This window comes from Equus caballus, chromosome 5 (genome assembly GCF_041296265.1).
Source record: "Equus caballus isolate H_3958 breed thoroughbred chromosome 5, TB-T2T, whole genome shotgun sequence".
NCBI classification, from domain to species: Eukaryota; Metazoa; Chordata; class Mammalia; order Perissodactyla; family Equidae; genus Equus; species Equus caballus.
Genome location: NC_091688.1, coordinates 23,570,073 through 23,586,181, shown reverse-complemented (window position 1 = coordinate 23,586,181; position 16,109 = coordinate 23,570,073). Strand labels below are relative to the sequence as shown.

At 36.3% G+C, this 16,109-nt stretch overlaps 1 protein-coding gene across 1 annotated transcript in view; it reads left to right on the top strand.

The window, feature by feature from the left end:
- The window catches only part of PPP2R5A (protein phosphatase 2 regulatory subunit B'alpha), a 71,133-nt gene that overhangs the window by 22,311 nt on the left and 32,713 nt on the right, over positions 1 to 16,109 (top strand). The window contains exon 2 of the mRNA XM_005609815.4: positions 15,098 to 15,294. Within this exon, the coding sequence (XP_005609872.2) occupies positions 15,098 to 15,294 (197 nt within the window). The remainder of the gene's footprint in view (positions 1 to 15,097; positions 15,295 to 16,109) is intronic.

Below are 16,109 nucleotides of genomic sequence, written 5' to 3'. Positions count from 1 at the left end.
ATTGAATTTAGCAACATATAAATAGATGATACATCATGATCATGTGTGATTTATACCAGAAATCCAAGGCTGCTTTTACATTCAAAAATGATTTGCCACGTAAATAGAATAAAAGAGAATAGTCATATCATCATTTCAACATAAATAGAAAAATAGAAGAATTCTTCTCTCTACAGTTCATTTCTCTTTAGTACTTTTCCATGCAAGTTCTAGCCACCTCAGCAGCCCTGATCTCTCTTCTCTGTTTAGCTCAGTAAGGCTGCTTGCTGTTTTGAGGCTTCTCCCTACGCTACAATCTGAAAAGTGCTAACAGAGAGCTGGTGGAGTTGTGGGGCTCACTGTTTTCCTTCTCTCCAAGATCACAATCTCATATTCCTTGTTTTCCAGCATTTCAAAACAGTTACTTCATGTATTTTGTCCAGTTTTTAGTAGTTTACAGTGGGTGGGCTAGTCTGCTAGAAGCAGAAGTCTTGCCCACATTTTTTGTCATCTTTATCCAGTGGGTATGAAATGATATGTGGCATTTCATACATGAATTTATATATATAGTTTATACATGTTTCCATTTTTCTATTTACTAGTGTGGTGGAATGTGTTTTCATATGTTTTTTGGTCATTTATGTTTCATGTGGCCTTCTATAGATTTATTTGCTTTTTTCTTATTGATTTATAGATGTTCTTTTGTGCATTCTGGATATCAATCAGAGTTGGTTATAAAACTCTAAATGTTTTACAGTTCTATTCACATTTGGTTTTTTAGTTCTCTTGGAATTAAGTTTTCTAAGTGGTGTGAGGGAGAGATCTCATTTCTTTTCATATGAATAGCCAGTGGTCCTAGCATAATATATTGAATTTTAAAAATTCCCTCCTGACTTTTTTTTAAAAAACACCAGCTCTGTTATATATTAACCTTCTGTATAAGTACCATGGTGTGTTTCTACATGCCTTATTTTTCTTCCAATGGTCTTTTTGTCTGTTCCTGTACAAAACCTTGAGTTTTAATTACTATGTATGGTAAGATGACTCTTCTTTTTTTCGTCATCTTAAAAATCATCTTGGCTATTCTTGGCTCTTTATTTTTCCAGATGAATTTTAAGAGCAATTCTTCAAGTTGCAACAAAACACCCTGTGTTGCAATCCGAATTGTATTTTCTGTGTAGATTTACTGGGGAGAACGTTGAGTCTTCTCATCCATAAATATGGTATATATCTGTTATTTATGTCTATCATATATTTAATAGAAAGTTTTATAATTTTCTTTATAAAAGTTTTGCTTGTCTTTTGTTAGACCTCTCAAATTACTTGCCGCTGAAACCCAGTCACCATATTTTGAAGAAGCTCAGGCCACATGGAAAGGTCACATGTGGGGGTTCTGGCACTAGCCACCGGCCCAGCTAATCCTTCAGCCAAAAGCCAGAATCAACTGCCAGACATATGAGTGATTTAGCCTTCACAGGATTCCAGCCTCTAGCTTTCTAGTTTTCTTGCTGAGGCCTTAGACATTATGGAGCAGTGTCCCTGCTGTGTCCTGCCTGAATCTCTGACCCAAAGAAACTCTGATAGATAATAATTAATTGTTGTTTTAAGCCACTAGATTTGGGATAAATTGTTACTAAGCAATAGAAAATTAATACTCCAAACATCATTCTGATTATGATTTGTCTTCTCCTGTAGGTCTGCCCAAGGAACACATATTAGAATGTTCTAATATAACACATATTATACACAGAATAATTTCTCATCCTAAATTAATAAATTGGCATTTGTTACTGTGTCATGAGCTTCTTTATATTTGTATGTGTTTGGAAAATGAAACTATGTATCTGAATGTATAAGGCAGAGGAATAGACTCAGACATTGAAAATTCATCATGAACATAGTGCTTCTTGGGAAACTTAAAGATTTCTTGTTTTAGTGGTAGTCTCCATAAATAGGTTTCATAAACTGACACCAAAGAATACAAATGCTGGTTGTAAAACTTTCCTACAGCATTTTCCTAAAGATTCTAATTTGCTTCAAAAAATTCTTACAAAGTTTGCTACCATCAAATGGATCAATGTAATCAGCCAGACTATATACGCAACTACATAGATATTATTTTTCTCAAATAGTTTATTCTGTGAACCTTGAGAGCTCTTCTGACTCTGGATCTTTTCAGGAAGAATCAATCTTAGGAGTCACATAACCTTACTTTTATGACCTAGATTTGGAAGTCACATAGCATCATTTCTGTAATACTAACTCTGTTCCCTAGAAGCAAGTCATTAAGTCCAGTCCACATTCACAGGAGGAAAAATAAACTCCATCTTTTGATGAGAGGAGCATCAAATAATTGTGGACAAATTTTAAAACTACTGTACTTGAGGGGCTTGCCCCGTGGCCGAGTGGTTAAGATCGTGCACTCCACTTCGGCGGCCCAGGATTTGCTGGTTTGGGTCCTGGGCACAGACCAATACACTGCTCATCAGGCCATTCTGTGGCAGCATTCCACATGGAGGAACTAGAATGACTTACAACTAGGGTATACAACTATGTACTGGGGCTTTGGAAAGGAGAAAAAAACAAAAACAAAACAAAACTACTATACTTGATAAGCATGGAATTAGAACAAGGGAAGTTTTGTGAGTATTTAATGGTATTAGGTTAAAATAATCGTCCCTGGTGGTCTAGTGGTTAAGATTTGGGGCTCTCGCTGTCGTGGCCCAGGTTCATTTCCTGGTCAGGGAACCACACCACCCATCTGTCACTTGTCATACTCCGGCAGCTGCATGTTGCTGAAAGCTATGCTGCTGGTATTTGAAATACCAGCAGGGTCACCCATGGTGGACAGGTTTCAGCAGAGCTTCCAGACTAAGACAGACTAGGATGAAGGACCTGGCCACTCACTTCCAAAAAAATTGGCCATGAAACCCCTATAAATAGCAGTGGAGCATTGTCTGATATACCACTGGAAGGTGAGAGGGTGTTGCAAAAAGACCGGGCAGGGTTCCCCTCTGCTGTACACAGGGTCACTAGGAGTCAGAATCAACTCCACAGTACTAACAACTAAATTAGGCTAAAATATCCTGATCTCACAACAGGCGATATAGTCATGTTCAATGGTCCTGGCAGACTTGAAATCCTTTGGCTAGAGTTTTTTCTCATTGGTTAGTGTTTGGATGGGCACTGTCTTTATCTGCTTCTGAAGAGAGTGAAGAGTAATGATGGGAGAGTGCATTCCAACCAGCATTTATGCAAACGGGCCATTCAGGGAACCTTAAGTGTCAGTATGAATGGAACATGAGGTACAGACGGGAGAGTGATGGGAAATGAAGTGGAAAGGTAGTGCCCCTCCGTTTCTCCTCTTCTCCTTTCACCCTCAACTTTCGTCATCTTTTTGTTACATTTTTAATGTTGGTAACATTTTCTATAGCCATAATTAAGTTTTCTGTAATATGCACATTAATTCTAATAGTTGAAAGTCAGTGAATAAGGTTTATATTGTGTGAGACTGTATAGGCTTCAGAGCCACGTAATATAACATTTCCTTTCTTACATAATGTTTTTAGTATTTCCTGGAGTTTCTAATTGTGTCTCTTTTTCTTTTCTTGTACTCTCATTTTTTTCCTCCAGATCTCCATGCAATGAGATATTCTGTTGATTTCTTCTCTAGAGACCACTCTCATGGGGCCTTTTTCCTCCTACTCTAAATGGCCCAGTTGCTTCTCTAGGCCTTTACTGCTTTCCTAGGTCAATTCCCCTGTTTGTGGATTCCATTCTTTTCTCTTTTTCCCTTATTGCTACTTCATATTCTCAGGTAATTTTCCTAAGAAACATTGTGAGGGTGCTAAGTTTTCCAAGTATTTGCATGTCTGAAAAAGCCCTTATTGAACTCTTATACTTTATTGATAGCTGGCTGGTTACAGAGTTCCAGATTGGCATAAGAATTCTAATGGCATAGCCCCATTATCTTCTGGCATCACTCTTGCTGATAAGAAATCTGATAGATATCTGCCTCTGGTTTTTTTGTGAGTGACCATTTTTTTTTTAATCTGAAAGTTTTTAGTCTTTTCTCCTGGACATCTGAAATTTCACAGTGATATGCTATATTGTCCCTTTCTTTGGGGTCATTTTTTTTTTCTATTTATTTAGTTTTCTTTCATGTTATAGGCTTTGCTTGAATGTCTGGTAATCCTTTATTTTCTGTTAGTATGTATGAGTGAAAAAAAATCACTTCAGAAGTTGGATGGGGTTTATTGACTGTCTGAACTAGTTAAAGACCAGAAAGTATGAATCTTTCTCTGGGACTATTCAGTTTCTTTAGGGAAGAACCTTCCTTTTTTTTTTTTTTGTCTTTTTGCCTAGAGCATGAATGCTTGACTGTCTTTTGGAGTACGCTGGTGGACTGTTCAGCACATACAGATTTATATAATCCCCCTATTTTCAGCTCAAGTCTTAATCCCATCCTTTATTTCACTAGGCATTTCTAATCTGAAGTTCTGTAGGAACCTTATCTGCAATTCCCTCTCTGTTTATTCTCAGATGTGGCTTCCTCTGTTTTGGTTTTGTCACTTAACACTTCTTCATGTACTTTGAGTTTTCCAGAAATTGGTTGAAGTCTCTTGCCTAAGGGCATGTCTCTTTGCTGTTGTGGGTTAATATCTTTTTCTTTTGGTTTACTCTTATTTTTGAGTGAAGGGGAGTAGATTTGCCATTTTTAACTAATTTGCATCGTGAATCTTTAAATGGGTAAGGATTTAGAATATAGCTATTAAAGGAACAGTTGATATTTCAAAGATAGTAGTCTTATACTTGTGCTTGCATTCTAGGTGATTTGAATCCCAGTTTCATTACAGATTTTCTTTGTGATCTTAGGCATGATATGTAGCGTGGGATCTTATAGTACTTTATATATTGTAGAGCAATGGCTTTCAGACTTTTTTGACTGCAAACTGTAGTAAGGAACACATTTTACTTTACAACTCAGTATTCATATACAGTTTTATGAAATACTCACATGCAACTTGCTATATTTTGTATATCTTTTAAAATTCTGGTTGTGACCCACTAAAATGATCTTACTTCTCATCAATGAGTTGCAACCCACACTTTGAAAAACAGTTCTCTAGAGCAATATTTCTTAAAATGTGAGCCAGATACATCTTCAAGTTGGGTACTGAAAACAATATAAGAATTTAGAGATAAGTAGGGAAGACCTGGCAAGGCTTTTGTGAGTTTTAAAAGTTGTGTTAATAATTCTCCAGGGGGCTGGCCCCATGGCCGAGTGGTTAAGTTTGCACTCTCCGCTTTGGTGGCCCAGGGTTTTGCCAGTTCAAATCCTAGGTGAGGACATGGCACTGCTCATCAAGCCATGCTGAGGTGGCGTCCCACATGCCACAACTAGAAGGACCCACAACTAAAAATACACAACTATGTACTGGGGGGCTTTGGGAGAAAAAGGAAAAATAAAAAATCTTTAAAAGTAATAATAATAATAATAATTCTCCAAAGATGAAATGCCTCACTTCCCTAGAGTTGTCTTGATTCTGTCTCTGCTTAAGACCATGCAGGGATTTCTACAGTGGTGAGAGTTTTTTAGTGAGATCAAATATCAGTCATAATAAAATGGAAGACACTTAAGATATACTTAAAAAACTCATCTTCCTGTCAAATTTAAAATAATGATGTATTTTGGAAGGCAAGGCACATCTCTTTTTTGGACAATTCTTTGTGCAATTTTTCTTGTGTCTTTCATAATTTTCATGCAGAACTTTTTATTTTGTGGATTTAGTAATATTTTCTAGAAGAGCACTTTTATTAAATCCTTAGCTCTGATGTTATTGAAGAGATGAAAGTAAATTAGTATTTCAGGTCATTACATAATATTCTGAAGTTGTAATCAAGTTTCCTTGAGACAATATAAAGACTTAAGGCATTTAAAATTGTTGAATATGATACACTATGACAGTAATTAGTGGTCTGAATTGCTCCCAGGTAAATATTTAGGGAGGTCAAAATATACCAATAGGTTTATCTATGGGGCCTAGGTTTTTCTCTTCATTTAAATGGCAATCACTAAGATCTTAAATACTCATCTTTTATTTGCTCCTGATTCATTTACACATTTTAGAAGAAGTTAATATCTGTTTGAATATATAACATGTCATCATTTCAAGACAACCTGGTTTAAACTGCTTTAACAAAAATTTGGGGTCCCTTGTGTGGTAATTAATTTCAAGGTGACTAAACAAATACTGTGTAGTACTTGGAGCATGATGCAAAACAGTTACTCTGTCAGCATCCACCATTCCAGTTGCTGTATGATGTACAGTCGTGTGCTGCATAACGACATTTCGGTCAATGAAAGACTGCGTATACAATGCTGGTCCCATAAGATTAGTACCATATAGGCTAGGTTTGTAGTAGGCTATACCATCTAGGTTTGTGTAAGTGCACTCTATGATGTTCACACAATGATGAAATTGCCAAAGGATGCATTTCTCAGAACATACCCTTGTGGTTAAGTGACGTGCTTGTAATACTATAAGGTGTTCTGAATTTTTCCTGTGAACTTGTGTATTTCCAGAGAGGTTTTTATTTTTAAACCTCTAAGTGAAATTCTAATAGAAAACAGTGGTTATTGTTGCAGGGAGAATCCCAGGGGAAGAAGCTATCACCGTAAGAATCAGAATGAACGTTATTCACATTGAAAATGGCAAATGGATAATCAATATTAGCCCAGTAAAAAAAGCCAAGTAAAAACCATATGTGACATTACTGCCTAAATATAAGACATTGCCAGAATGAAACATCTTTGGTGTATGACAGACTTCGTTTGCAAGCATTCTTGTAATGGGGAAGCTGAAGTATAAGGTGGCCAGTGTATTGTCAGTGCTTTTTACATTTAACTAACAGAATCATTATGCATTCTTTTTCTTACAAATTATTTGTTATTCATAATTATGAAATATAACCTCAATATAGTCTGATCCTTTTTGAGCCTATTGAAGTATATTTTCTACTTTTCCTTTTCTTTTCCTTTTTTTTGAGAAAATTCAGTGTAACTGATGTTTCAGAAAGGTGTCTAAGAGTTGGGACGTATTAAACAGCTACAAGTGCAAAATGCTTCATAATTTTTTCAATGATGAAAACTATGATCATCTTTTCTTACTAAGCTAACCATTATAAAAATTTTTTTGACCTATATAAAACTATTGTGTGTCTTGAACCTAGAAGTAAGCTAACCAATAGTAGATGACAGTAACTTCCTCTCTTCTCTCATTTAATGTTTTACAACCTGGTGTACTCTTCCACTGCTGTTTTACCCTAGTTGCCAAGAACCTCAGCACAAAAAAAGTGCTTAAATATAGCAGTCAGATACCTTGTAATATATATAATGTCCCTGCTTTTAATTAATTCTGATTTTATTTTTAATTGTTTATATTTAATCTTGTAAGCACTCTCAGATTTTTTTTGATTCCAAATTATGTAGAGAATAGGCCATATATATATGGTCAATGGCAATACCTTTTGCATTTGTTTATTCCTGATAGTATTATCGTTATATGTTTTGTATCTTGCCTTCCCACCTCCTTCTAATCTCTTAAAGTCAGGAAATCAAGTCTAACTTTCAGAACTAATCTCGAAGAATTGTTTTGAAAGTTAAATAAATTAGCATATATGAAACACTTAGAATTGTATTTGGTATGAAGGAAGCACTAATGTTAGCAGTATTATATTTTACTATATAGCACAGCAGACTGCTCAGTAGAACATATACTTACAGGAAGGGTTAGGTAGGGAAAGATTTTTCTATTCCCTAATACCTAAAAATAATTGAGGATTGGAAAATTCTGTTTTAACTCAGAGCCAAAGGAGTTGAAATGTTAACTGTTTTCTAGGTATTTCTAGTGTTTGGGAAGATCCAGGTGTGACCTCTCCTACCCAAGCGTTAGGTAATGTTGGGATATAGTTCTGGAGGAGAAAAACTAATTCAAATAAATCTTTAGGCTAACAAATGGGTTACTAAATGGAGAAGCTATGAAAAACATTAACTTCTTTCTGGAGAAGACTCAAGCGTTAGGTGCCCGGAAAAAGAAGCTTCCTTTTTGATATGTAACATGTTCTTGAATCTACTACTTGCCAATCCTAAAAATCGTTTTGTCTCTTCTAATATGTTAGCCATAGGCTATTAGCCTGTGGTGTAAGAGAAAAATGCCTTCCATTTGTATTCAACTTTGAAATATAAGCACTTAACTTCATGATCATTATTTCATTTAATCCATTTAAATCTACCGTTAAGGTAGGTTACTGATAAAAATGGTCATTGTTATGAATTCTTAAGCATAGACATGATGTATTAATTTTCTATTTATGCCACTTTTGCTACCCAGCACCAATTTTGAACTTTTCCTTGTTTTATAGCTTTTTTCAGTGCATAATTTTTATTCTTCAAATTTAGCGTTTTTTATAGCATCAAATACGTAATTGCCCAGTCCTTATATACTCTATGCTAGATGTAAAAGAAATAAAAAAGAAACCCTGCTCAGTGAATGATACTTGTCTTTGAGGAACCTGAAATCTTTTGGTGGGTGATAAAAGCAACATTCGTTAAATGCAAGCCTGAAGGTAATGCATACTCGACTGCATGATTGAGGTTGTGAGTATTACAGGTGTTCAGAGAAGGGAGGGATCACTGTGTCCTGACCTACGTAAGGGAAATTTTCTGGAGAATGTGAGATTGAAGTTCATTCTTAAAGGGGGAGTAGGATTTTGAAACCTAGAGGAGGAAATCTGGTAAGGTGTTCAGGTAGGGAAGAGTTTGAACACAGCCATGGCCTTTGAAGAACAGGAAAAGAGTGATTCCACATTGAGGAAGTGGTAGAGGGAGAAGGAGAGAATAGGACTGTCTATATAAGGGGACCACATATCAAAATGGGATATTATATGAATTTGTATTGCTTTTAAAACTCTCTGAGAACTGAGTTAGCTTCTAAAAGTGTGGCACCTATTTCCCCAAACCATATTATAATATTAGTTATATAGAGAGATATAATGTATATTATAATAAAGATATAAAGCTATATAATAAGGATATATATATCTTTATAAATAGACGAAGGTATTACTGAGCAATGAGAGAACTATGGGGATTTCCTGTATAGTGTGGGTTGAGAAGGATTCTTACAGCTCAAATAATTACCCCATCTCCACTGTATAATACATACCCAGTCTAATAAGTTTAGCATAATTAGGCAGCTTACAAAAAGCAGTGGTGTGCATCTTCTAGTTTTTCAAACTAAATATCTGTATTAAGCAGACATGTATATATTAATTGAAATTAACTAAATACCACTATTAAGTGAGCATCATTTATTAATACAAATTAAATACATATTACCATTTTAACTTGAAAGGAGAAAACCCCTAGACGATTTAAGAGAAAACCCATTCAAGATACAACTAACCTCTCAGAGAACAAGCAGATTCTGCTTAGAATGACTAATGATCATTTTGGGATGAACAAGGATAGTGAATATATGACTGCTAAGGTTATATGCAGTATGTGTGCCAGATGGTACTTCATTCTAACCCCTAATAGAATGAGATTTAATTCTAGGGTAAAGATAACTGTTTAATGTATTACTTAGTATTAAAAATATGGGCAAATTTAATGGTCTTCTTTTTTAAGGATACATAAAAATGTTCTTATTTCAGAACAGATTCATTAAAGGTGATCCTGAATCAAAAACTTTATCTGGGGCCAGCCCAGTGGTGCAGTGGTTAAGTTCACTTGTTCCACTTTGGTGGCCTGGGGTTCGTCGGTTTGGATCCTGGGTGCGGATATGGCACTGCATGGCAAGCCATGCTGTGGCAGGTGTCCCACGTATAAAGTAGAGGAAGATGGGCACAGATGTTAGCTCACGGCAAGTCTTCCTCAAAAAAAAAAAAACTTTATCAAAGTGATCATCAAAAATGTTATGTACTCTGTTAATATTATGTAGTCTCTGATGTCAGTCTTAGGATTGTAGACCTCAGCCTTCATGTAGCACAGAGCCATTACTGATTCTGGAAAAGAGAGTATTATATAACTTCTTTGTAAATGTGGAGCTACTATAGGAGAAGTTTCTACTGGCAGAGCCACAAATGGGCTGCAGCAAATTCAAAATTTTTTTAGAATCTTCATATTTTTGTTTTAAGAGTCATATCATTCTTGGGAGTGGGCGGAGCAAAATGGCGGGGTGAGCTGACCTGAGTCTCCCCTCCAAACTAAACAAAGGATTGGAAAAAACCTGAATTTCAGCTAATAAACCTGCGGTACCAAAAAGACAGAGGGCGGAGACCCTGCAGCAGGCCTCAGAGGAGCTGGAACAGGGTGGGAGAGAACTTCGCTCCCTCCCCTAGAGACTGGGATCACTGCTGCGGGTGTGGGAAGGAGTGGGGGAGGGGCCATGCGACCAGGGGATCATCCAGGAATCCCGCTGCCAGTGCAGTGGGAACCCGCTGATGGGGGAAAGCTTCCGTGCGCGGGGACCCCATAAACCCAGGGCCCTGGGAGACCAGAGAACAGAACTGATCTGAATCCAGATTGGCGTGTGAGAAAAACAGCCCCTCCCCCCGGCAAACCGGCTGGGTGCCACCATCTTGCCCAAAGATGGAGAGCTCAGGATGCGTGGCTCTTGACCCACATATAGTGGCAACGGGCTGTAACTGCAACCGAGTTCTACCATCGTGAAAAAATCGCTCCTCTACCATCCAGCAATTTATAAAAGCTCCAGACTAGAAGGAAAACAGTAAAAACACAGAATTAACTCCTGAGGACTTGGAAATAGGTAAACTAAGTGAAAATGAGTTCAGAGTAGAGTAGCTGTAATAAAAAAACTCAATGAGATAGAGAGAAAGATAGAGAAACAAGCCAATGAGTTCTGGAGTTACTTCACTAAAGAGATTGAAATTATAAAGAAGAATCAAACAGAATTACTAGAGATGAAAAACACAATGGAGCAGATAAAACAGAATACGGATTCCCTGAATGCCCGTGTAGACACCATAGAGGAGCACATTAGCATAATCGAAGATAGACAGGCTGAATGGCTCCAGACAGAGGAAGAAAGAGAACTAAGAATTTAAAAAACTGAGGAAAATCTCTGAGAGATAGCGGATTCAATGAGGAGAATATATGAGAATATATGAAAAGGATCATACATCATGATCAGGTGGGATTCATACCAGGGACACAGGGATGGTTCAACATCCGCAAATCAGTCAACGTGATACACCACATCAACAAACTGAGGAATAAAAACCACATGATCATCTCAATAGATGCAGAGAAAGCATTTGACAAGATCCAACAGCCATTTATGATAAAAACTCTGAACAAAATGGGCATAGAAGGAAACTACCTCAGCATAATAAAGGCCATATATGACAAACCCACAGCCGCCAACATACTCAATGGGCAAAAACTGAGTGCCAGCCCCCTGCAAACAGGAATGAGACAAGGATGCCCTCTATCACCACTCTTATTTAACATAGTACTGGAGGTCCTGGCGAGAGCAGTCAGGCAAGAAAAAGGAATAAACAGAATCCAAACAGGGAGGGAAAAAGTGAAACTCTCGCTGTTTGCAGACGACATGATCTTATATATAGAAAACGCCAAAGAATCCACTGGAAAACTGTTAGAAGTAATCAACAACTACAGCAAAGTTGCAGGGTATAAAATCAATTTACATAAATCAGTAGCATTTCTATATTCTAATAACGAACTAACAGAAAAAGAACTCAAGAACACAATACCATTCACAATCGCAACAAAAAGAATAAAATACCTCAGGGTAAATTTAACTAAGGAAGTGAAGGACCTATATAATGAAAATTACAAGGCCTTTCTGAGAGAACTGGACAACGACATAAGGAGATGGAAAGTTATTCCATGTACATGGATTGGAAGAATAAACATAGTTAAAATGTCCACTCTACCTAAAGCAATCTACAGATTCAATGCTATCCCAATCAGAATCCCAATGACATTCTTTACAGAATTAGAACAAAGAATCCTAAAATTCATATGGGGCAACAAAAGACCCCGAATTGCTAAAGCAGTCCTGAGAAAAAAGAACACAGCTGGAGGCATCACAATCCCTGACTTCAAAACATACTACAAAGCTACAGTAATCAAAACAGCATGGTACTGGTATAAAAACAGGTGCACAGATCAATGGAACAGAATTGAAAGCCCAGAAATAAAACCACACATCTATGGACAGCTTATCTTTGACAAAGGAACTGAGGGCATACAATGGAGAAAAGAAAGTCTTTTCAACAAATGGTGCTGGGAAAACTGGAAAGCCATATGTAAAAGAATGAAAATTGACCATTCTTTTTCACAATTCACCAAAATAAACTCAAAATGGATCAAAGATCTAAAGGTGAGACCTGAAACCATAAGGCTTCTAGAAGAAAACGTAGGCCGTACACTCTTTGACATCAGTATTAAAAGGATCTTTTCAGACACCATGTCTTCTCAGAGAAGGAAAAAATAGAAAGAGTAAACAAATGCAACTTCATCACACTAAAGAGCTTCTTCAAGGCAAATGAAAACAGGATTGAAACAAAAAAACAACCCACTAACTAGGAAAAAATATTTGCAAGTCATAGATCTGACAAAGGCTTAATATCCATAGTATATAAAGAAGTCTCGCAACTCAACAACAAAAAATCAAACAACCCGATCAAAAAATGGGCTGGAGACATGAACAGACATTTCTCCAAAGAAGATATACGGATGGTCAATAGGCACATGAAAAGATGCTCATCATCGCTGATCATCAGGGAAATGCAAATCAAAACTACACTAAGATATCACCTTACACCTATTAGAATGACAAAAATAGCTAAAACTAATAGTAACAAATTTTGGAGAGGTTGTGGAGAAAAAGGAACCCTCATACACTGCTGGTGGGAATGCAAACTGGTGCAGCCACTATGGAAAACAGTATGGAGATTCCTCAAAAAATTAAAAAGAGAACTACCATACAATCCAGCCATTCCACTACTGGGTATCTATCCAAAGAGCTTGAAGTCAGCAATTCCAAAAGTCCTGTGCACCCCAATGTTCATTGCAGCATTATTTACAATAGCCAAGACGTGGAAGCAACCTAAGTGCCCATCAACAGATGAATGGATAAAGAAGATGTGGTATATATATAATGGAATACTACTCAGCTGTAAAACAGAACAAAATCATTCCATTTGCAATAACATGGTTGGACCTTGAGGGGATTATGTTAAGTGAAATGAGCCAGTTAGAGAAGGATAATCTGTGTATGACTCCACTCATATGAGGAATTTAAAAATGTGGACAAAGAGAACAGATTAGTGGCTACCAGCGCACAAAGGGTGAAGTGGCGCACCTACAACACAAATGACAAACATTAATGTACAGCTGAAATTTCACAAGATTGTAACCTATCATTAACTCAATTTAAAAAAAAAAGTCATATCATTCTTCATAATAGATGCACATTTGTTTTATTGTAAAAATTTTGTTTTAGAATATTGAGTAAAATTGACCAATCAAAAGATGTGCTTTGTTTTTTTTCTGACCGTACCTTATCTAAGTCAGTGTTTTAAGGACAGCAGCCTGCATATAGTAGCAAAATAATTTCGTTAGCTTTCTGCCCCAGAGAATTTAAAAAGTATAGGCTTCCTTTTTTTTAGGTTATCATCTTTATGAAGATTTCTGCCTGCATCTTTACATAAAGTTGATACTGGTTTTGAGTGGAAGAATACTTTTGTGTATTAAGAGCTAAATATTAGTATGAAATATGACTTTAAAATATTTAATCTCGGTAGTTCAAGAAACTTAAATACCACAACTAGAAGGACCTACAGCTAGAATATACAACTATGTACTGGGAGAGTTGAGGGAGAAAAAGCAAGGGAAAAAAAAGATTGGCAACAGTTGTTAGCTCAGGTGCCAATCTTTAAAAAAAAAAAAAAAGAAACAAATAATTGAGCTAACTGAAGGTCCTTGTTTATAGATGTGAAAATTCAGAATTGAATTTTTGTTTTTTTGAATATTGGAAACAAAAGGGTTTAATAGTTTGTTAGAATAAAATCAGCATAATGCACCCATATTCTTTTAATAAGTAGAAGATAGAACAATAAACATTTGTTGAATGCCTGTTATGTGCCAGGCTCTGTGCTAGATACAAGAGTGGGTGGGGGGAGAGGGAGAAAGAGAGAGAAGGATAAAGATAACACTTGTTTCCTGCCTTTAGGGCCATCATAGTCTAGGAGTGTTATACATGTAAAATATAATTACCATATAGCACAATAAATACTACAGTATGCACCTAAGATATATTTGGGTAAAAGTGGATTAACCAACCAATTTAGCTTCAGTGCCATAGAGAAAACTTCTGAGCGGGGAATATGCTTATGCTGAAACTTAATACATAGGGAGAATTCCCAAGCTAGGAAATGTGGGAAGAGGGCATTCTAAGCAGAGGAAACAGTGTAAAATCTTCAGGAAGGTGCAGGGAGTGTGGTCTAACCAAAATGAAGGTGCATGCTAGAAAGTGTTGAATGATGACTCTTGACCCTAGGGAGCTGCATTTTGTATACAATCCTGAGGCGTTTGAACTTCATTCTCTAGTTTTTGGAGGATCACTGAAAAGTATTGTGTGTCAGCAGATTGATTCTCATTTTAGCAGTTTTAGTTTTTGAGGTAGTTTAGAGGATACATTAGGAGTTGTAGTGATTATGGGACCGGACAAGAAGAGCGGTTAGAATATCATTGCTGTCATCTAGATGGTGGATGATGGGCGTCATCAAAATGGCAGTGGGAATGACAAGAAAAGGATAGATGCCAGATATGTTTAAGAAACAGAATCAGTAACATTTAATGATTGATTCTGGGTAGTAAGAGAAGAGAAAGAGTCCAGGATAAATCTCAGATTCTAGCTTGAATGATGGGATTAGATGGGTAAATTTCTCACTAGATTTTTGAGAGAAGTTTTATGGATGTGGCTAACTTCTACAAAATTAATAAGCATATAAACATAACTTCTGAGTAGGTTATTTCTAAGTGTGTGTTTATTTTTATTTCTAGATGCCGCTTCAAATGAACAACAAGAGCTTTTCTGTCAGAAGTTGCAGCAGTGTTGTGTACTGTTTGATTTCATGGACTCTGTTTCAGACTTGAAGAGCAAAGAAATTAAAAGAGCAACACTGAATGAACTGGTTGAGTATGTTTCAACTAATCGTGGTGTAATTGTTGAATCAGCGTATTCTGATATAGTAAAAATGGTAAGCCTCTAGACTTATGTTCCTCAGATTTGTATAAATTGAAGTAAGATCTGAGGTATAATTATGAATTAATGAGACTGATTTTTGATAAAAGTACAGTAATAAATGTACTCAAAAGAATGTTTTTTAAAGTAGTCCATTTGAAAGGTTAACCATCCCTTCTGATGATGCTGTCATTGCTTATAATAATTTGGGAATTCAATAGCCACAATGGCTGGTGCAGATCTGGAGTTTAGGAGAAAGATGTAGGCTCGAGATTATATAGGTGAGTATATAATTAATGTCATGGGGCTGGATAGTCACCGAGAGAGACTGTCTAAAGGAGGAAGAGAAGACCAGTGAAAAACTATGGAGCTGTCCATATTTCAGTGGTGGATAAGGGAGTCAGGCCAAAAAAAACTTCTGAATAAGGATTTTAAAGGGCTAAAAGTCTAAAAAAGGACATTTTTATATTTGCAGATTCTGTAGCACTTGAATTTTATTCTAAACTCAGGACCTTTAAGAAGTTATATAAATAAATGTCTGAAATATCTGATGTGAAAAATAAATTACTGCTAACTTTATTTAAGTAAGGTTGTTTAGAATACCGGTTATTAATAATTCAACCTTATTCTCCATCAAACAGTGGAAATTTGTTTAGGAGTTGTGATTTTTGTTATTTGGTGCATATTAACAAAATAGAAAAAATTCAGTTGGAATAATTAAGAGTCACTTAGTGTGTAATTTAAGCTTAAATGTTACCAGGGTATAGAAGGTTAAAGCAGTATAACCTGTAGTTACCTTCATTTCCTTTCCCTTGCCTAATATATGTTCTG